The 22772-nt window shown below is 41.4% G+C and overlaps 1 protein-coding gene across 15 annotated transcripts in view; it reads left to right on the forward strand.

The window, feature by feature from the left end:
• The window catches only part of cspg5a (chondroitin sulfate proteoglycan 5a), a 50892-nt gene that overhangs the window by 19726 nt on the left and 8394 nt on the right, over positions 1–22772 (forward strand). For 5 of the 15 annotated variants that reach the window (XM_034145784.1, XM_034145786.1, XM_034145788.1 and 2 more), the window contains exons 3-4: positions 13986–14174; positions 21705–21783. In XM_034145784.1, the coding sequence (XP_034001675.1) occupies positions 13986–14174; positions 21705–21783 (268 nt within the window). Of the gene's footprint in view, positions 1–13985; positions 14175–21704; positions 21862–22772 lie in introns of all 15 variants that reach the window. The other 10 variants (XM_034145785.1, XM_034145787.1, XM_034145789.1 and 7 more) reach the window with 4 other exon arrangements.

Raw genomic sequence — 22772 nt, forward strand, 5'->3', positions numbered from 1 at the left:
TGTTCCTTTCTTGGTTTAAAATCTAAATTTTGCGATACACTTAAAAACCAAAGCACTCCAGCTGCGTTTTGCTTCATTAGGTTTATTTATTTGCACGTATAATCTAGGACAAATGTTTTATGCAGCATGCACAATGGGTTTTACAGAATCATAATACACCAGTATGCAAGATTAAATGTGTCATTTGATGCACACGGCACCATTAAACTCTAGATTTATAGATATTTGAGTCCTCCTGGTCAGGAACATGTGGGAAAGCTCTGTGCAGAATAGAAAGCAGCACGTTATAGCCTTTTTAACAAGCCAGTTTTATGAGGACATGTTCTTCTGCCAGGCTGTGCTGAGATCTGGTTCTCCTTTGTCATGCAATGCAAACAAACAAACACACACACATATAAGTACATGAACACATGCTCAGAAACCTAAATGTTTTTTGTAAACAATCTTTAGACAAAACACTTTAATCCAATTATTCAAAGGCTTCATTGTTGTATGAGCACTAGCTACTGAATAGTTTGGCAATGACAATCTTAAGTCCCTCTTACAACAATGCAACATGCTAAATAAAATCAAGCAAATAAAAACAAATTAAAATAGTGCGAGAACATTTTTTTATTAAATAAAGCTGCAAAAAAGAATACACATAAAATATATTTTAAAATAAAATAAAAATACAATAATAATAACAAATAATTATAATAAAAAAAAAATACAAATAAAATACAATTAATAAATAATAAAAATAATAATACATATAATCAAATAAAACTTAAACAAAGGTAAATAAAAAAAATACAAAATTAAATTAAACAAATACCCAAAAACATAAAATCATATGTATATTGATAAAAATCTATACACACTCTGTTTCATTTCTATACAACCTGACTTCCAGCCTGCAGTAATGACTCCTCGATGCTCGACCCAATGGGGTTGCTGTGGTGCTGGATCTAGGTGGAGGTCAAAAGTCAAATGGATTAAGAGAATCATTTATGAAAATATGGCCTAAGCCACAGAGTAGTTTCAGTTCATCTGGCCGTGCATCATGAACGTCAACAATCACAATGCGTCTGCGGATCAAAGTGATCTGTGATGAGAGTAGCTACACTTGGTTCAGGATTAGAGATGTGGGATGGGGGGGGGAGGATGAGCGGTGCTTCGTCCAATAGCGTTTCTGATTTTCTAATACTGTAATTTTGTGGAACTGAGGTTTTTCAAAGTATATAATGAGTGGGATATGAAGGGATCAATACCTAACCTGCATTTAGAAGTCATGCTGAATTACTCCATGTCTGCTTTAAGATTAAAATGGATTACTTTTCATTTCTCTACCTTTGAAACCTTTTCCCCTCGCTTCTGTTCTCTATCATATTCTAATAAAGGTGTTATCTGTAACAGCAGTGAAATGTCCCAACAATAACTAGACCTTCATCATATATTTAGTTGAGTTGTGTAACTTAACTTACATAAGAGTGAACTTAACAATAGGTTATATTCAGCTTCATTTTTGCAGCCTATTTTGTCATTTTAAAGAGGGCCCTGTTAGCTTTTTGGGGTGTTCCCTTTCCTGTTGTGTGTTATATAGGTTTGTGTGCATGTAAATGGGTTGGAAAGGCTAAAAGCTGTCACAGTAGAGGCACCAAATACAAAAATGGACCTGAAAATAATCATAAAATGTCTTCTTTTAATGCTGTTTAAGGCCTACACAAAATGCAATATCCATAATCGTGTCTTACTCCTGTGGATGATAAGCTAAATGTGCATTATGTTACATCAACTTGAGATACTTCAATAAGCATTTCAGTGAGATGGAGATGGTAGTAAATGCTGAAAAAGGAGCAAAAAGGACTTCTTTCTACTGCCACCATTTTGTACTGGTGGTCCACATCCATACAGGAAGAAATCCATCACACAAGAGGCACGAAGATCAATTTAAAAGCCGGTTGAAGGAAAATGGCTGCACAAAAAGCAATTGTGAATAAGAGAAATCACCTGGAGTACAGTGAATATCCCAGACTGATGAGGGTGTTTTTTTACAGCTTAAATCACATAAACATAGGTTACATATATGGTTACATATATATACGGCATGAAACAACCAATCAGTGAGCGGAGATTTATTTATTTATTTATAATTAGTGAACAGCTGCACAGATTAACATGCAAATGTATGCAGAGAGGAGACTGGAGATGATGGAGAAAATATGAATCATCCTGCCCACAGCTACACACACACACACACGCACACGCACATGCACACGCACACACACACACACACATGCAAACACACAGAAATACCAGACATCTCAGTCTCAACTAAAACAAAAATCTGAGACGCTGAATGTCTCTGAAATGTGCGTCCCACTGTGATCTCCGTCTGCTGAAGGTTACATACAGTAGAGCATTACCCCCCCCACACACATACACACACACACACACACACACACACACACACACACACACACACACACACACACTAATCCCCACGCAGTGACCATGACCCTGATCCAAGCCACCGCTCCCCCCTCCATGTCAGAAGTCAGCAGTTGCATCATGATTTCAGTTCAAATGAGAGACTATAGGGTTTTTATTTGATATCCACACAGCATTTTCATCAGTGTCAACTTCCTGATGTTAGGCTACTTTAGAGTAATGATGTGATCATCGTACTTGACATTAAACCCTAACCTGTTAAGCCCGAGAGACCCCGGTACCGGGGCACTGCCGCAACATCTTGCAGGAAACAGTGTCTGAGGGCATGTTCATTTAATAAAACTATGAATGTTTTATATCCATGTAACGGGAAGAAACTCATCTAACTGATCATTTTTTTTTTTTTTTAAAGAAAACCCACAATGCTAACACTGAGCCTCTGAATTAGCAACGAGCGAAAAATGCTAACACCTTACTGCACCGAAAATCACTCACAAAACCTTATTATTTATCTTTTCACCACATCCAACACATCGTTTCACATCGTGAGGTGACACAGAATCTATTGACACCGACATTACCACTGAATTATACGTATTTGCGACGTTATAAGCAAAAACGGACATCAAAACAGGTGACGCTAGGTAGCTAAAAATGCTAACATTTTTACCTTGGCTCTGTAGTCTCTCCAAAGTGGTCTTCAATGGCATTAAAACGATAAAAACGCTGCTGAAGTTAATCCATAGGTTAATCTAATATGTCTGTGTCCCTTTGAAATGATTTCTGATAATCCATAAGCATTAAAACTGCTTTTCCGTTTCCAGATGTCAAAGCTAGAGATAGGTCCACTCTGATTGAAAATTACATGCGCGAAGCCCACACCTTTTCTCTTCACAACGTGTGTGTGGGGGACTCCCCCTTCGATTCTATTGGCTCTAATGGTCAGAAAGAGGTGTCAACCATCAAAATCGAGCAAGGGAAGCCAGAGATATGGAAAATCCACCTTAATGACCCCAGAAGTGGTTTATTTTTGCTAAATCTCTCTAAAAAGGTCAAATGTCACTTGTTTTGCATCAATCTTGATACAGGGTACTTATTATATGTTGTACTTTGGATTCCTAAAGCTTTTAGTCTACTAACCCATCATCTAAGGGTGGTTTTCACTATAAGTAAAAAAGAAATTTTGGACGGACACTATAATTTACAGTTTTTTACTATGTAAAATCTGAATTTTCTTTAAAATAAAAAACATCTATATTGATTCTGACTTTTCTACATCCAACTCACAGGTTTATCATTACTTTGAGAAAAAAGATTATGAATTTAACCCTTTTAGATGGGAAGATATGGTCATTTGTTTTGGGAATGTCATTTTCGAGCCTGAGACCTGAAAAACAGGCTCAGGGCTTAACAGGTTAAACAATACATGCTGTGTCTCAATAAAGGATACTTCACTAAGTACACCGCATGTCGTATACTGGGAACTCTTATTCAGTGTTCAAAATGTAGCTAACTAACTAGCGCCGCATGTTTGGTAATAAACCAATACAGATTGCTCAATTAACCCTATAGAAGTAACTTTGGGGTCTTTTTGACACCAGTATAATTGTACGTTCCTTCATTAGTGAAAAAAAACACATGTTTAGCTTTTATTTGTAGTAGAGTACAGTGTTCACCGGTCCAATTGTGGCTGGTCGCGTAATTTTCGTTACTCAAGGTTGCACACACTGCATTTTGCCTTTCTTTGCAGTATGCAGGTTGCAGTCAAACATCCCTTTTTCTGCATATAATCTACAGATTACAAGCGTTAATCACTGACAGGGAAACGGAGCAATGCTCACACAGCGCTGTTTAAAAAAAACTGTTGCTAAGTGGCCAACATGATCCAGATATTTAGGGCAGATTTCCGGCCTCAGTCAGCAGATAGTGATGAAGCTCCAGAGAGAGACGGAGTTTCACTGCTGGGCAGAATGCAATGTGGGTCAATGGAGCTCTGCTGCAGGTCAGCACCAATATGTTCCTCTGCATGGGTGTGTGTGTGTGTGTGTGTGTGTGTGTGTGTGTGTGTGTCTGATTACACTCGTGACTGACTGCGTGTGCATGTCATGCTGTGAGTGTACTGTATATTTGTGCATGCAGAGGTGTGAGAAGTAGTATCCTGTAATCCTGTAGTGATTTTGAAGTACTTACCCTGTGTGTGTGTGTGTGTGTGTGTGTGTGTGTGTGTGTGTGTGTGTGTGTGTGTGTGTGTGTGTGTGTGTGTGTGTGTGTGTGTGTGTGTGTGTGTGTGTGTGTGTGTGTGTGTGTATGAGTATGAGTATGAGTGTGAGTGTGAGTGTGAGTGTGAGTGTGAGTGTGTGTGTGTGTGTGCGTGTGCGTGTGCATGCAGCTGAACTAGAGGTGCTTCATGCATCAATTGAATTACAGGAGGATGAATGTGTGGACCTTTAGCCCTCTGCAGTAAAACTCCTGACCCTTTGGAGAGCTGTTTACTGACCCCAGAGCAGCCACTCGTATATCTCTCCTGCAGACCGGAGTATGTTTCTCCAGAGCCCTGAAACTACATGTCACCAATTACATTATACTGATTACCTGACTCGACACTTAAATACTGAAAATGTATCGGAAAACAGTGGAAAATATTTAAATATAAACGAGAAATTAGGGCTGAACAATTTGGAGAAAACATCTGATTATGAGCATTTTTTATAATATTGAAATTGTGATAAGTCTCACTGTTTAAATTGAGACGAAGTAACAAGCCTTACAGTAACTAAGTCATTGAGATGCTTAGTTTAAAAATAAATGGCATTAGAGTGCTTGATGCTTAAAGAAAAGACTGTAATGCATTCGTCCCCACAGTGTTTACCACTGCTTTCATTCAGTGTGATTGTATCTCCAAACCTTCAGTCAGAGTGTATGAGCACACTGATCTCTCTATTTTTTTTTAAAGTTATCTACGGCATCTCCGGACTGGCTCCCCTGTCCCTCTGACTTATGTCACTGACAGCGCTGGCGTCGTAAATCGCTGCAGTTAGGACGACCATATTGGGAGCAACAGAGGAGAAAAAAACAGAGCGAGGGAAGGAGCGAGGGTGTGTGAAGGAGAGGACAAATGTTTATACTTTGGATGTCAGAAGAAAGGCAGGTATTGAGAGGAAAAGAAAGTGAATACAAATGTGTGATTAAGTGGAGAAGACAGCGTGGAGATATCAACAGGAAATACAACCAATAAAGAGAGAAAGGAAAGGGACAAGATGACAGGAGGTGGAGGAGAAACAGAGTTAGAGAATGAGTCAGAACTTTATAACGCTTGCCAGTAATGGAAACGACTCGGGAGAGCCAGGTTGAGTTGTGTGTGTGTGTGTGTGTGTGTGTGTGTGTGTGTGAGTGTGTGTGAGTGTGTGTGAGTGAGTGTGTCCTGCAGCTTGATGTAATTAAGTGAAGCTTTGAGCAACAACAGCAGTTTGTTTCCATTTTAGATTTCACGACCACTCCATGGAAACAGACTGATATACTGTACACACATTGTATACATATATATATATATATTATATACACACATTCATATACACACACACACACCCATTCACTCACAGGATTATGGATGTATTAGGGATCAATTCCAAGTGAAAAAGCGCCGGGTCGTAGAATCAGGTTAAATACACCAGAGATTTACGGCTGCAGAGAAGGCCGGCACAAAGACACACACACACACACACACACACACACACACACACACACACACACAACACACACACACACACACACAACACACACACACACACACACACACACACACCACACACAACACACACAGCAAACACACAACACAACACACACACAACACAACCACACACACACACACACACACACACACACACACACACACACAACCACACACACAACACACACACACACACACACACACATGGCACACACACACACACACACACGCGCCACACACACACACACACACACACACATCACACACACACACACACACACACACACACACACACACACACCAGTCACACCAGTCACACAGCTTGTTATTGCCAAAGTCAGTCCGCCCGACATATCAATTGTAGACACGCATATACTCATGCACACAATAATATTTGGCTGTGGTCATCTTGCTCTAGGCAACATAGGAAAACTAGCACACACACACACACACACACACACACACACACACACACACACACACACACACACACAGGAGTTTTTATTGATCTTCATGTGGGCGGGGCTAACAGCTCCTCTAAATGTTGAGCTGTAGAGAGGAAATTGTTTGCAACACATTTATCAATCGAACAGTTCAAGTCTGGAGCACTGGCCAAAAAAGAACAAAAAAGATGAGGGAAGCACTAGGACCCAGAACTTCCCCAAACCTTCGAGACCCTTCATACATAAAAGACACAATAAACAAAAGGCATGAGGACAAAATAACGAGTTCAATCCTAAACTAACGACTAAGTGTTGTGATATCGGGCAGAAAACCACAGACCAATCCTTCTCCTTTATCAACACAAAGGGGGGAGTGCATTACAGTTATAAATGCTGCAGGGATTGAGTCCAGTCCTACTTTTAAAACTATCCACGAGCATCTAATTGATACTCCTTCTTTGGTGGAGTTAACTGCAAACATCCACTTTATTTATCCTGATCTAGTGCATCAAGATGAGTCCATAGGTCAGTCTCCATGAGGACAATGTGGGCATCTTCTCTGCTTATATATCCTGTCTGTATTGGTGATGGTGAATGTGAGGAAGGGACACATCTGCACGTTGGTAATTGGTTCAGCAGTTTTATGACACTGTGAGTGCTCTCCAGGGACACCTGGGAATTATGCTAATAGGTTTTGGACGCTGAAATCCATGCTGATTGAGTCGTTTGCCGCGGTAACCAGCCTCTTTTGATATATGATAGCATGAAGGTTAATATTTTACACAGTCTGTTGACAGCAGAGACAAACAGCTCTGCAGAATAGGAAATGTAAATGTGACAGGCGAGGTTGTTTTTGATGGTGCAATGGAGGAATTTGCTGGAGTGTAAAAACTGCAGCATCAGATTCGGCTCCTGACATACAGGATCATTTTCTCAGTGAAAATTGGATACAGTTTTTTCTCCTCTTGTTTTCCCACTTTGCTTAAACCCTGGAAAACACTGCTTAACCCAACAAAATGTCTAAAAGTCCAAACATTATATCATGATTTGTATTGGTCCGAGTCTTCTAATGCCAACTGGAGAACGCCGGTTATGTCGTCATGTTTTTAAATCCCTTTGCAGTCTTTTAAATGGTGGGATTTAGCATTAGCGGCTGATTGAATGGAGCAGTGTTCTCCCCACTGTGGTCAATAATAAGGTTATAATGGGGCCATCTGCAAAGTGCAAGCCGATGCAGAGATATTCAATTTAATCTGGTTTGTTGTGAATGTGGTGCGGAGGACTGGAGGCCTCTGGGAAATCTAGGAGAATGGATGATGAACGACAAAAAACATCTGATAAAAATAATATAATATGTTTTAAATGAGGCCTGGATTGACCGATCAATGTCTATGTGTGCTTTTTATGAGTTTGTCCTACAAATCTTTCACGAACATGTCACAGCACAGACCTCCAGTATTTATAATCCTTTTTATTTTATATAGATGTTCCACCATCTGATGAACATATGTCTCAAACAGCTGCATAGTTACACACTAACAGTTAAATAAGGAGCAGCAGTGTGTCAGTGAACAATGTTCATAATAACTCATTAAGGTGGTTCAATTATAATAAACTAGATAGACGATAGAAAAATCCATGTACAGGAAGTCGTGTGTCAGAACATAAAGGGTAACGTCTGTATTTCGTTCCGCCTGGAAAACCAAAGATGAGGAAATAAAATGTATTTCTCTTTTGGTGTCTTTCCATGGTGTTGTCAGACACTTTTTTTCAGTTAGAGAATCGACCAATTCGATAACATTGCACCACGTTAAAGGTGGGGTATGTCATTTTGGAGAAACCAGCTCGAGTGCGCTAGAATTTTAAAGTTCGCACCCTTCCTTCAGACTTCCTTACAGAGCCCCTCCTCCAACACACACGAACGCGCACATGACCAATGAGGGCACGAGATAAGTTTGTGCACAGATGGAAGGCTGACAGGCAGGTAGGCCATCCAGTTATTTTAGCCGGGCCGGCTCAGATGATTGGTCGTGCTTTTTACAGCGCCACGGCTTCCACAGATGACATTTGTTATGTATTTATTGTCAAAGCATTTAATATATTCATTGCTATCGGGATGTTAAGAGCATTCCATGGAATATAACAAAAAGTGTTTCTGAAATAAATGACATACCCCACCTTTAAGTGTCTTCCGGCTGCAGCACTTTTGAAAAATACTCAACCAATTTCAAATAAATGTGTTGGCACTATTATTCAGTTATTCACAAAAACATGGGGGGAAAGGGTCCAGGTTGAAGACTATCAAAGTTACCATTTAGAGAACTAAGTAAATTATAGCGTCTCTTTTAGAAAGAAGCATTAAAGTGTATTGTTTACCACAGAGTTGTCTGAACCAAAACAACTGTAAAAGCAGCATGACATATATAGAAAAATTAAGTATACTGGTAAAATGAAAATACAAATTAAAGAGGCCCTATTATGCTTTTTAGGGTTTTCCCTTTCCTGTAGTGAAGTGAGAGGATGACATAATCAAAAGTTGGTGAAGTCACACAGCTTTATTTTATGAACTTTAATTAAGTCAGGCATCTTTTTCTTGTTTAAACACAACACCATGTTTTATCTTCTGTCTTCATCCTTCATTAGATTTCCCATTAAATCATCTCATCAGATAACATCAAGGTCTCTCATCCTCCTCCGCTTGAGTTTTCAAATCAGATCCAGTTTTTAATCCTGCCCTCAGTCTGACCAGCGGTTGTCCTTTTCCTCCCAAAGCCTTCAGCAAAATGAGAAACTAGTTTAGTTATAAAAAACACACTGAGGTTTTGTTTGAGAGTCAGTACCAGCAGCCGATGTTTCATCATCCAAAAAGTGTCCAGATTCACCTCTTTCTGGGCGCTGCAGTTTGTCCGCCCTTCTTCCACTCTCTGCAGCCATTGCATAAGAAAATAAACACTGCTTCCTGGAAGAAATGTTCAAAAATAGTGTTGTTTTTTATGCAAATATAGGATTTATGCTAAAATATTCAGAAATCACCCTGATGTAACCTCTCCTGTCAGTTCAGATCCGGCATGTTTAGGTCCGGCCTTCTGTTCGCTCGTTCTCACTCTAACCTTAAAAAGACCTTTCTTTGAAGACCTCTGCTTGCTCTACGTCAAAACTGAGAGGGACTGGATAAAATATGATATCTTTTTGGATGAGAAAAGTTCATACAGTATAAATCATGTCTAAAATGTCATGAGGAGTCGCTAGTCAAAGCCGGCCAACAAGCTCTGCAGCTGGTAAGCTCTTTAATATTTAATCAGTGAATATAACATTAATACTGTATATCTCACTTTTTTTTAAGCTGATGTGGCGAAACGTTTTTCAATCAGTTCCTTATTTACACATCCTGCAGTTGTAGGAAATCTCCTTTTGGTGTCTTCCCATTTCGCCCCTTCTCCATTTCGCCCCTTTCCCATCCCGCCCCTTTTTTACATTAGGCCACATAAGAAATGATACTTGTTTTGCTTGGTCGTGGGTCTTAGGGTTAGGGTTAGGGTTAGAGTTTGTAGATCTAATGATGCATCCCATGAAGCATTGCATGAAGTCTGTTGACGAATCAGAGGCTGTTGTTGGGGCTGCATGGGACAGGGGGCGAAATGGGAAATGTGTGAAATGGGAAATGGGCGAAAAAGGAATAACAAAACAAAACCCCTGAGTGTTTCAGAATGACACATGCTTTAGTTTCGCTTTAAGCTACAGTGTTGACTCCTTTGGTTGCATCTCATATCAGTATTTTCAGTTTCCAGAAATACGCCTCATGTCTTTTTTTGTGCTGGCCTTCAGCTGTAAACCCATCTGTCTTCAGTTGGCCTTGCAGACTCTCCCCCCAGACCCCTCGTCTCTCACCCTTCATTACTCCTCATCTAAACCAGCAGGGGGTCTTATTAGAGAACCACAACCCCACCTGAACCACTGTCACCGTCTGTAATCTAAACTAAAACACTCTCTCTTGCCCCAGTGGGTGAGTCTAATAGTGTACATATTGAGAGGAGTGATGCCTAATATTCCTGCAGGGCTGTGACAATATTTTAAATTCAGTGATTGAGATATTGATGGTTTGGAGTGTGGACTCTGCAGTGGGAGACAATGGGAAGACCTGAGGGACACGTGGAAGATTTTATAGAGGGAAGGAGTGGGAAAGAGGGAGGCTGGCCAGAGAGCGATCGGTTATTCTTACTTTGACACTAGACATTAATTTGTCCCCGATGAGGAGCCATTTCCAATTTGTTTCCAGTTGGATGCAGCTGTCCTGGACCAGAGACTTTTCTTCTCAGATGGGAATTAAATTCAAAAAGAGTGTCGTCAAAATTCAGCCAAGAACTGTTTCCTCTCGTCAGCTGATTAAGTTATGTTCCTTATCTTAATGGATACGGCCAATTCCCTTCTGTGTTTCTCTTATTGTCAACAGATCTGACACAAAGACCAGAACCAGAAGTGTGTTGGCTCTGATTTAGCAAAACAAAACACAAACAGGTGTATTCAATGCTTTGGTTGGGGAATATCTTAATTTGCAGATGAATACACATGTTCTACTTACCTTATAGCCCTGATAGCATTATGGCTATCTGCAAGAACTTTGACATTTTACTCACAAATCTGCTCATAAAAACTATAACGGGAAGCAAATAAAAAACATAGACCCACCGGATGGTAGGTAATCTACTTTTTGACCAACAATCTGGGGGGGGGAAATATGCCTTATGCAAAAAACACACCATAGCAGCAGAACATCGCTATAATCGGCAAGCTGCTAATCAATGTTTATGAGAAGTGCTGAGTCCCTGTGGTTTGTAACATGTTGACCCATGTTTCTAAGCATTGTATTGAAACACACAAACAAATCTAATTGCTACACAAGCTTCGCTACTCCCTTGTGTGTTTTCAGCGTTGGTGTTTTCATGTTGTTTTGGACAACTAGTGCTTAGAGGAATACGATAAGATCAGGCGTTCGATTCACAGGCTTACTGGTTCAGTTGATTTTTATATTTTCTGAATCTTTTTCTCATTTCTTTACAACTATAGCCAAGCCAGAGCATTCACCTCGGACTTCTATTTTCAGCATCTAATGTCAAAGAAAGAGGAAGACGGGGGAAAAAAAATCAGTTGCACGAAATGAAAGCGGAGACATGATTCAGCTGCAGGCGCTGGGCAAAGTGCAGGAGAGAGAGGGGAGGGAGGGAGGGGAGATGGGGAGGGAAAAGAGCCAGTGAACAAGAAAAAGAGATTTTCAAGAAGACAAGCAGCGAGGGGAGAGGGGAGCGAGGAAGGAGGGGGGAGAGGGAGGGGGAAATGGAGAGGAAGAGGGGAATAGAAATGGGGAAATAGAGGCTAAGGCTCGGCGGTGTCCCGGTGGACGGCGTGTTTGTGTGATGGAATGACATCTGCTCAGCTGGGTTGCCATGATGACCAGCACATCCTCGCTTGTTCCTCCATGCATCTCCATCTCCATCTCCATCCCTCCTTTCCCTCCCCTCCCTCGTTGCATCCAACCCTGACTTACATAAACCTCGTCTATGTACGAATGCGTTGAATCTCTCTGAAAATGTGATGTCAGGCATCATCTCTCTTTTTTTCTCACGTACGCCCACACACACTCACACACACTCTCGATGTCTCCTGGCTCGATGCCATCGTTTATTTCCCTTCAGCTGGCAAATTAAAAAAGCTTCAAGGATTCAGGAAGGATACAGGAAGTGGGTCGGTGAAAAGAAAAGAGACTGTTTAGCATGTGAAGAACGTAGCTCCAAGCGGGAAAACGCCCCGACACCTCCATTCACTTCACACCCCCTCGTGTGCGTGTGCGCGCGCGTGTGTGTGTGTGTGTACGTGCGTGCGTACGTACGTGCGTGCCTGATGTCTATGTGTGACAAAAAGAAGGACAGAGAACAGTTCATTGCTTGGTCACTCGTTAATTAAATCTCTTCTTCTCAGAGCGCTGTTTACGCTCTTTTTGACCCCATAAAACCTACTTAAAAAAGCAACTCTGTTATATATGTATTTATATGCTCCTCTAACTGTGAGCACAGTTTCCTTCATGCTTGAAAACCTCCCTCTGGCAGTTGTGTATTCGGACTTTGTGTCAGGCACTTTAACAGCCCTGCGTTCAAGAAGAAGAATGAGTTAAAACATTTGTCTTTCTTTTTAAAAAGAACATTTTCTGGGTGTTATATTTGTCTGCTCAGACATAAATTATATTTCTGTTAAAAGAAACCAGTCCTATAGTCACATGATCAGAATAAGCCTCACATCGCTCTGTCATGTGACGGTGAATCAGCTCAGCAGCGATAAAGTCTCGTTAAGTGGGGGAAATAAATGTGCCGTTTTACATCAGTGTGTAGACAAAGCCATCTGCCTTTATGTCCCTGGGCGGACACCGTACTCTGCCAAACTGTGTGTGTGTGTGTGTGTGTGTGTGTGTGTGTGTGTGTGTGTGTGTGTGTGTGTGTGTGTGTGTGTGTGTGTGTGTGTGTGTGTGTGTGTGTGTGTGTGTGTGTGTGTGTGTGTGTGTGTGTGTGTGTGTGTGTGTGTGCGTGCGTGTGCGTGTGCGTGCGTGCGTGCACATATGGGCCCATAATGTTCACACACATGGATGACCATACTGTATGTATTGTGTAAGATCTTATAAACGCAAGTGCACTTTGTTTGTGTGTGTGTGTGTGTGTGTGTGTGTGTGTGTGTGTGTGTGTGTGTGTGTGTGTGTGTGTGTGTGTGTGTGTTGCGTGTGTGTTGCCCCCCCCATTCACTTTCTATTTTCGGACACACAAAGTGATATTATCCTTTTGTTAATAAAGCCATCCCACCAGCGACTCTTACTTCCTGCTAACGCGCCTGAGGTTGATTACTTCACAATAACACCGAAGACTTATGTAACGTTTTGTGAAGCACATGAAGTTTTTGGAGATTTTTCAGACGACACACCAAAGCAATTAAATATAATCAGGAACAGAGAGTAAATCCTGAATGTTCACAAACAGATTGAAATGGAAAAGGGAGGTGCTCAAAGCCAACATGACAACATTTTACATTACATGTCACTTGTTAGACGCTTTTATCCAAAGCGACTTACATACTCAATACTGTGGACAATCCCCACAGGAGCAATTTGGGGTGAAGTGTCTCAGGGACACAACGACATGCTGACTGCAGTGGGACTCAAACTTGCTATCCCCTGATTCAAAGTTCAGCGCACTATCCCACTTAGCCACAGCCTCCCGTAAATCTCTGTTATAAAATCTCTAAAATGACATATTTCTCTCCATCTTTTTTCGTACATTTCCAAGTTAAGGGACAAATGAAGGATTTCTGACCCTGACAGCCTCTCTCCTCTCTTTCTCTTTCAGGTGTAACGTCCAGGATTACATCTGGCACAAAGGTGCTCGCTGTGAGTCGGTGGTGACGGAGTTCCAGGTGATGTGTCTCGCCGTCGGCACCTCGGCTGTCGTCCTCCTGCTGCTCTTCATGATCGTCGTCTGCTTCGCCAAGAAGCTCCACGTGCTGAAGACGGAGAACAAGAAGCTGCGCAAACGCAGGTGAGGCTCCGTCTAGACCTGGAGATAAGAGATAAGAGCTCTGCTATCATTACATCACTTTTACTTGTTTTACATTTCTCTCTTTTATAGTGTTTTTTGGGTGATAAAGGTTATTGTTATACTCCCTAGGTTTGAATCCAGTAGTGCTCCAAGAGTCTAAGATATATGTGCACTGGTATCAATTTCCTTTTACCTTACTTTTTCTTTACAGTTCACAAAGAAACAGCATGAAAATATAAGTATTTTAAGTTCATTTTGGGTGACAAAGCTTATTAATATTCAGTAATGCTAATGCAATGTGCAAACACAGGTATGGCCTGATCAAGAGTCGTAGATTAGAGATATCAACATTGTTATCATTTTTTAAAACTTAATTTTGGTTTTCATTATTGGAGTACTTTATTGGGAGCCTTATTCTCTCCAGTTTACAAAAGAAAGCATGAACATATATGGTAAACTAGTCTTATTTTGGGTGATGAAGGCTATTATTGTACTCCCTAGATGTATATTAAGCAATGCTAACAAGTACGTATAGAAAAAAGTAAGTTAAAGGACCTTTCTTCCCCACAAAGTATCACATTTCCAATAAAGAAATATACAAACCTGAGCAAAACTCCATTGGTCAACATCTCCTTGGTGTCCGCAGGCTCCTCGCTCTTTGAATAAGTGGCTTCATTGGTCTAAGTTTCAAAGATCAATCAAACTAAAGTAAAGTCTAAAGTGCCTTGCTCACAGGCATCCTGGCGCAGCAGATTTATTATCCGTTACCCAGCAGTCACAGTGTTTTCGGCTGCGCTACATTACTCCCGTCAATGTTAAAGATTGGAGGAGAAAGCGTTGTTTCTGCAGCTGTCGCCGCCTCGGGGCCGAACTGCTGCCCGGCTCGTGGTAAATGTGGAGTTTTAAAAGAGTGACGGAGACACACGGATCGATGGAGAGGGAAAGAGAGCTCAGGGGAAGAGAAGTTCTGTAGAAATGAAATCTAAAGGCTAAGCAGACCGGCTAACAGCTACACACACACTCTGAAATCACTCAATATGTCTGGAAAGAAATGGGAGGGGAGATGAAGTTTAGATGTACAAAAAGAGGAATTAAGCGGCACGTATTTGTGTTTTGTGAAAGTTGTTCATCGGATACAAAGCTAAACAGGAATCCGTGTTTCAATCCCAACATTTTGTTATTCCCTAAATGACAAAATGAAGGTATTATGAGCAATTTTCTGATGTGAGATCCCACTTAGTAGAACAAAGACTAAAAGCGGAACCTTTTTCCACTAAAGATTGGGGAACAATGGTCTTCTATGGTTAAAACAACCCAACACTGACCAGGTGCAGGAGACGAGATATGAGCTGTAGATAACACATCGAAATGTTACTTGGAAAAACAGAATGAGGTTTATTGCCAAGTAGGTTTACACATATTTGCTTAGGAGTATAATGGTGCATGCAAAGAGAGAGTATGAGGAATACAGTTGCAATATAAGAAGATATAATCGGAATATTACAATACACAATAAAATATGTTGATGTATATTAAAGTGGAAGCGCTGTGCCGTTTAAAGAGAAAGCATTTAGCAGAAAGTCAGAGAAAAATCTAAAGGATCACAGTGTCTTTTGTATATATAAACTCTTTATTTATTGACTTGACAGGTGCACTTAGCTCAGAATACAAACTCAGCTTTCACATAAAGTTTAGGTAAAAAAAACATTTCCGACAGAGGGTGAGGGGAGGTGCTGCAGCACAGGCAGTATGAGAACAATAAAGAGCTTTTTGAACATTAAAGCATGGAGGCATGTCAGAGTAGAGACACTAAATACTGATATACACCTGAACATCAGCAGGAGAGGACTCTTTAAAGTAGAGACACTACATACTGATATACACCTGAACATCAGCAGGAGAGGACTCTTTAAAGTAGAGACACTACATACTGATATACACCTGAACATCAGCAGGAGAGGACTCTTTAAAGTAGAGACACTACATACTGATATACACCTGAACATCAGCAGGAGAGGACTCTTTAAAGTAGAGACACTACATACTGATATACACCTGAACATCAGCAGGAGAGGACTCTTTAAAGTAGAGACACTACATACTGATATACACCTGAACATCAGCAGGAGAGGACTCTTTAAAGTAGAGACACTATACTGATATACACCTGAACATCAGCAGGAGAGGACTCTTTAAATTAGAGACACTAAATACTGATATACACCTGCACATCAGCAGGAGAGGACTCTTTAAAGTAGAGACACTACACTGATATACACCTGAACATCAGCAGGAGAGGACTCTTTAAAGTAGAGACACTAAATACTGATATACACCTGCACATCAGCAGGAGAGGACTCTTTAAAGTAGAGACACTACATACTGATATACACCTGAACATCAGCAGGAGAGGACTCTTTAAAGTAGAGACACTACATACTGATATACACCTGAACATCAGCAGGAGAGGACTCTTTAAAGTAGAGACACTACATACTGATATACACCTGAACATTAGCAGGAGAGGACTCTTTAAAGTAGAGACACTACATACTGATATACACCTGAACATCAGCAGGAGAGGACTCTTTAAAGTAGAGACACTACATACTGATATACACCTGAACATTAGCAGGAGAGGACTCTTTAAAGTAGAGACACTACATACTGATATACACCTGAACATCAGCAGGAGAGGACTCTTTAAAGTAGAGACACTACATACTGATATACACCTGAACATCAGCAGGAGAGGACTCTTTAAAGTAGAGACACTACATACTGATATACACCTGAACATTAGCAGGAGAGGACTCTTTAAAGTAGAGACACTACATACTGATATACACCTGAACATCAGCAGGAGAGGACTCTTTAAAGTAGAGACACTACATACTGATATACACCTGAACATCAGCAGGAGAGGACTCTTTAAAGTAGAGACACTATACTGATATACACCTGAACATCAGCAGGAGAGGACTCTTTAAAGTAGAGACACTACATACTGATATACACCTGAACATCAGCAGGAGAGGACTCTTTAAAGTAGAGACACTACATACTGATATACACCTGCACATCAGCAGGAGAGGACTCTTTAAAGTAGAGACACTACATACTGATATACACCTGAACATCAGCAGGAGAGGACTCTTTAAAGTAGAGACACTATACTGATATACACCTGAACATCAGCAGGAGAGGACTCTTTAAAGTAGAGACACTACATACTGATATACACCTGAACATCAGCAGGAGAGGACTCTTTAAAGTAGAGACACTACATACTGATATACACCTGAACATCAGCAGGAGAGGACTCTTTAAAGTAGAGACACTACATACTGATATACACCTGAACATCAGCAGGAGAGGACTCTTTAAAGTAGAGACACTACATACTGATATACACCTGAACATCAGGGTTCAGTTTAAAGAGACTTTGCTGTAGACGGCTGACAGACTCTTGTTTTAAAGTCCATTCGTTATGAAGCTCTGATTCACGGATAATTTGGGAAATATGAGAGCCAGGATGTGTCCTTCGAACAAGTCGAGAGAGACGAGGCCTTGGTGCTCTGAGAACAGACATTATTTAACACAACAATAACTTTTAAAGCAAGACTGACCCGATAAATAAAGACTGATGGAGGCAGTGCTTTGCTCAAGGACTTAATAAAAGAGAACTTGGTCCTTTTCAGCTCAGACATTTGAGTTTGTCCGCACTGCCATCACACAAACAAAGTCTTTGAATTCGGTTTATTTCCTTGTTTTCAAATGTTCACTGATCCTTACCAGTTATTTGGCAGATCAGAGCGAGGCCGACTATATATAAACTGAAGGAGAGAAACAACAGTGATGGAGAGACTGAAGGACTGAATATGAGAAGGAGTGTGTGTGTGTGTGTGTGTGTGTGTGTGTGTGTGTGTGTGTGTGTGTGTGTGTGTGTGTGTGTGTGTGTGTGTGTGTGTGTGTGTGTGTGTGTGTGTGTGTGTGTGTGTGTGTGTGTGTGTGTGTGGTGTGTGTTGTGAGGAGGGGTGTGAGGGGGGTGTGAGGGGGGGTCGTTGGTTTGGCAGTGCCTGTGTTTTAGCGTTGATCTCCCTAGCAACAGAGGATGAGCAGAAGCAGCCCGGCGATCAAGCTTTTGGGATTCGAATGGGAACTGAAGGGCCAAATGTTCTCAACTCCAGATCCCACGCTACAGGGACTATTTTTAGCTCCGTGGGGAAGGTTATCATGGAGGAGGAGATCAGGGGAGATGAAGATGAGGATGAGGAGGAGAAGAAGAAGAAGTGGAGTGCAGTCAGGAGCAGCGTTAACGCGAGCTAGCAGAAATTAAAACAAGAGAAAAAAAGGGTGATGTCATTGGTACTCTGGATCCAGCTGAAAGTAGGGCAGTCTGAGCAGAGAGGGGGGAGGGAGGGAGAAACAGGGGGAGGCGGGGTTGACCTACATACAGCTGTGCGACCTGAGGGGTGTGTTTGTGTGTGTGTGTGTGTGTGTGTGTGTGTGTGTGTGTGTGTGTGTGTGTGTGTGTGTGTGTGTGTGTGTGTGTGTGTGTTGTGTGTGTGTGTGTGCAGCATGAAAGAGACAGCCTCATCAAGTGGTCGGCTAAAGGCAATCGAAAAGGAGCGAGGAAGGGGAGGAGGAGGAGGGGGTGAGAGATAAGAGGAGTAAAAAGGAGGGCATGATGAAGGGGGGAGGAGAGAGGAGAGAGGAGAGAGGAGAAACTGTTGCAGGAGAGGAGAAAGAAAGTGAAAAAATAGGAAGAAAAATGCTTTGTGTGCATGTGTGTGTGTGTGTGTGTGTGCGTGTGTGCGTGCGTGCGTGCGTGCGTGCGTGCGTGCGTGCGTGCGTGCGTGCGTGCGTGTGTGTGTGTATGTGTGTATGTGTGTGCTGACATAGCTCATGAATACATGAGACTCCCACACTCCCCCATCTGCTGGGTAATCACAGTCGCAGTGTTTCTCTGCCGCAGTCGAGATCAAACCCAACATCCCGGTCATAGAGAGAGAAAAGGAGGGAAGAAAAAAGATGGCATCCTGGCTAGAAGACATGTTAGGATCTGAACCATAGAGTGGTGCAGGAATGAGTCCTAAAGCCAACCAAGTGACTTAACGATCACGGCAAACGTTAGCCGCCTTTAGCTTAAAGGTACGTTTGAGAAACCGGCTCGAGATAACATTTTTGTTATATTCCATGGAATGCTCTTAACATCCCGATAGCAATGAATATCTTAAGTGCTTTGACAAAAAATCCATAAAAAAAGGTCATCTGTGGAAGCCGTAGTACTGTAAAAAGTAGGACCAATCATTTTAGCCGGCCCGGCTAAAATAACTGGATGGCCTACCTGCCTGTCAGCCTTCCATCTGTGCACAAACTTATCTCGTGCCCTCATTGGTCATGTGCGCGTTCGTGTGTGTTGGAGGAGGGGCTCTGTAAGGAAGTGGCAGATTTTCTCCGGTTGTGTATTTTCAAATTCTAGCGATCTCGAGCCGGTTTCTCAAACGTACCTACCCTACCTTTAAGGAATTGTAACGTGAAGTCATTTGACCGTGATGTAATTCCTTTACAGCCTAACGTTAGCTTTTTACTTCTGGCTAATGCAATTACACATCAACCAGCTCCTCTAAAAACACACTCAATAATGTATTTAGTTTTTAATTGAGACAGCTTCATCTAAACATGGGTGTTACAAGTGGGACTATTTGAGTAGAGTGAGAGGTCCAAAGCTGGTTTATGCTGCTAGACTTTGAGCTCAGTGGTGATGGGAGGACATGATCTCCGTCTCTCTCTCTGCCGTCATTACTCTGTCTTTGATTGTCCTGTCACAGCGTTCATAAAATATAAATATGGAGGATCAGAGCGCCAGGCGGTTTTTGGCAGGAAGTAGATCACGGCCTCTTTAGATATGACGGGGAAGTGAAGACATGACAAGGACAGAAGTGTAGGTTTTATATGAGTGCGGCACAGCATGACAGCCATTTCATAGGAGAAGATTTGAAAGAGACACATCTGTGGCACTTTTGTCAAAGTTACCGCTTCATTCAGTCCCTGAGACAAACATCTCTTCCCTTTGAGAAGTCTGAGACGAGGAATAAAGAGGAAGGAAATCAAAGAGTTCAGTCTCGCTCAGTCAAAAGGGAAATCCCATAGTTTGCAGCTTCCAAGACGAGATAAAAGGAGAGTAGTCACTTCTCATCATAGTGGATAAGGTGTGATTATAATACTGTTTGTTGAACTCCTTGTATTTGTAGGGACAATGAGCAATGTTGAATGTGCTTTTTGATTCATCATTTTGCATATTTAAGCAGATATAGGTTGACATTTTGGGAAATATACGCATTTGTTTTGCATGTCTCCAGGAGGGTAGTTCAAACGTGCAAACAACATACTTAATTATTCACAACATCCCTTTTATTCACAATTTTTTTTAAAACAAGGTGTAAAAAAAAGAAAATGGGTCGGGTAGCTTTTTCATTTTAATGTGTTAATTTGTTGGGGTTTTAATTGTGTTTTAGTGTCAACATAAAGCCGTACAATGTTGCAATGCTTATTTCCAGGAGTCTTTTTAGGTGAACAAACCTGCAGTTAGCCAACAGTTGTCTCTGCATCTGTATTCCCCGGACAGATGTTACATTATCTACTCTTTTATGTGTATCATAAGACAGCCGTATGTGTATTTGCAAGGTCTAATTCCTCCAACACAGTGGAGTTCAAGAGAAAGCATTGGATTAGCTTGTTTGCAGCAATGTCAAATGAACATAAAAAGTATTATTTGCATCAATATGTGCAACACTTACACACATCTGAACCCTGTGTGTTTTTTTAAATACGAACAGAGTCTGTTTTTGTCTGCAGTGTTTTCTCCCTGTTAGTCACGTCAAGTCAAAAGTGGGTCAAATGTGAGTCAAAGTGCAGCCTCTGTGTGTAAAACCAGATGACCTTAATCTGATGGTCAAAATGAATTCTCCGTGTGTTGCATCACAGATTAAATGTTGTGTTATTTTCTGTTTGCCCTGTGACAAACAGAAGATTGCTGTCTAACTAATGCTGCTTTCTTGCTTTTTCTCCCCCCTCCTTTTTTCCTTTTGTCCGTCTTATCTTCAACAATGTAATCTCTTCTCTTAAATATGTCCCTTTTCTTACCCCTATCTCCTTTCCTTTGTTCCATTTTGTTTCACCGCCTTTCCATTTACCTTTGTCCGTCTCTTCGTATGACTTCTTTTGGCTTCAAATGTCTCTCCTTCTTCTTCTCTCACCTGTGGATGACCTCCTGTAAATGTCACTTCACCTCTACCTCTTCCTCACTTCCTCCTCTTCAAATCCTCCTGAAACTCTCAAACTGTCTCTTATTATCTTTCCAATTTCCCTCTTTTACTCTATAAACCTTCCCATTTTTGTTGGCTTTTCTGTCTTCTCATGCATTCCTATATCTTCATCATCTCTTAAATGTCCTTTATTCTTCTCTTCTTCATCTTCCTGTCCACTTCCCCTCCTCCTCTTCCCCTCCAATCCTCCGTCACCCAGCAGTAAGTACCGGCCTTCATCGGAGCAGCACAATGATAATTTCTCGCTGTCCACCATCGCTGAGGGCTCCCACCCAAATGTAAGGAAACTGTGCGACACCCCTCCTAACGTCCCTCATGCCCGTGCATTGGCTTACTATGATAACATTATCTGTCAGGTAACGTGGTTCTCGCCTCTCTCTCTCACCCCTTTTTCTGCATCTCCCCCCCCCCCCCCTGCAAACCCTGCCCGGGCCCCTGACTCCTCTCCCCCTAATGCATGGGCATGAGTATTCTCAGATACTCCGAGGTGTGCAACGCTATGAAGACGAGGGATGGGCGGGGTCGAAGGGCGAAGGAGGGATGGTGGGGAGTTTTCTCTCGGGGAAAATACAAATACATAGGGGAGGATATATAAAACTATAGGAAGTAAACACGTTTAAACATGACCATCATGCATTTAGATTGTGGTTATTTTACAATTTCTTAATCCATTTGAGAACTCGTGGATCTCTTGTTAATATTGCAATTATTTCAGGTTTAGCCAATTTGTGACGAGTCACTTATACTAGCACCACTTTATTAGCTACACATGCAGAAGAAATGCAACAGTGGAGTTCATTTGTTCGTTGTTACATTGTCGGAAACGTGATATTTAATATTGAAGTCATACTTAAAACGTATACTGGACCATATTACATTTAGACATGTTTCTAGTTCGTTGTCCTCCCTATTAGAATACATGAGGGGGCAACATATTAGAAATACTTATATACTTAATATAATGCAATCAAAAACACCACCGCAAACTGAGCTATAACAGCTTCATGACTGAGTCAAAAGAATCTGAACAACATAAAAGTATGAATTTAAGGCAGAACGGATGTATTGCATTGCATTTGATTGTACAAGCATACCTCATAAATTGGCCACTGCTATTAATAAGAAATGGCACAGCTGCATAGATTGATCCCATTTTACCACAGCAACACGATGGCAGTTGGGTCTCATAGTTTCATGCTGTTTTATTGATTCGGCTCCCCTGGCTTATTGCTTATTGATCCTATTGTGAAGGTGACAACAACAAACA

The sequence above is a fragment of the Trematomus bernacchii genome, unplaced genomic scaffold, assembly GCF_902827165.1.
Source record: "Trematomus bernacchii unplaced genomic scaffold, fTreBer1.1, whole genome shotgun sequence".
In the NCBI taxonomy this organism is placed as follows: domain Eukaryota; kingdom Metazoa; phylum Chordata; class Actinopteri; order Perciformes; family Nototheniidae; genus Trematomus; species Trematomus bernacchii.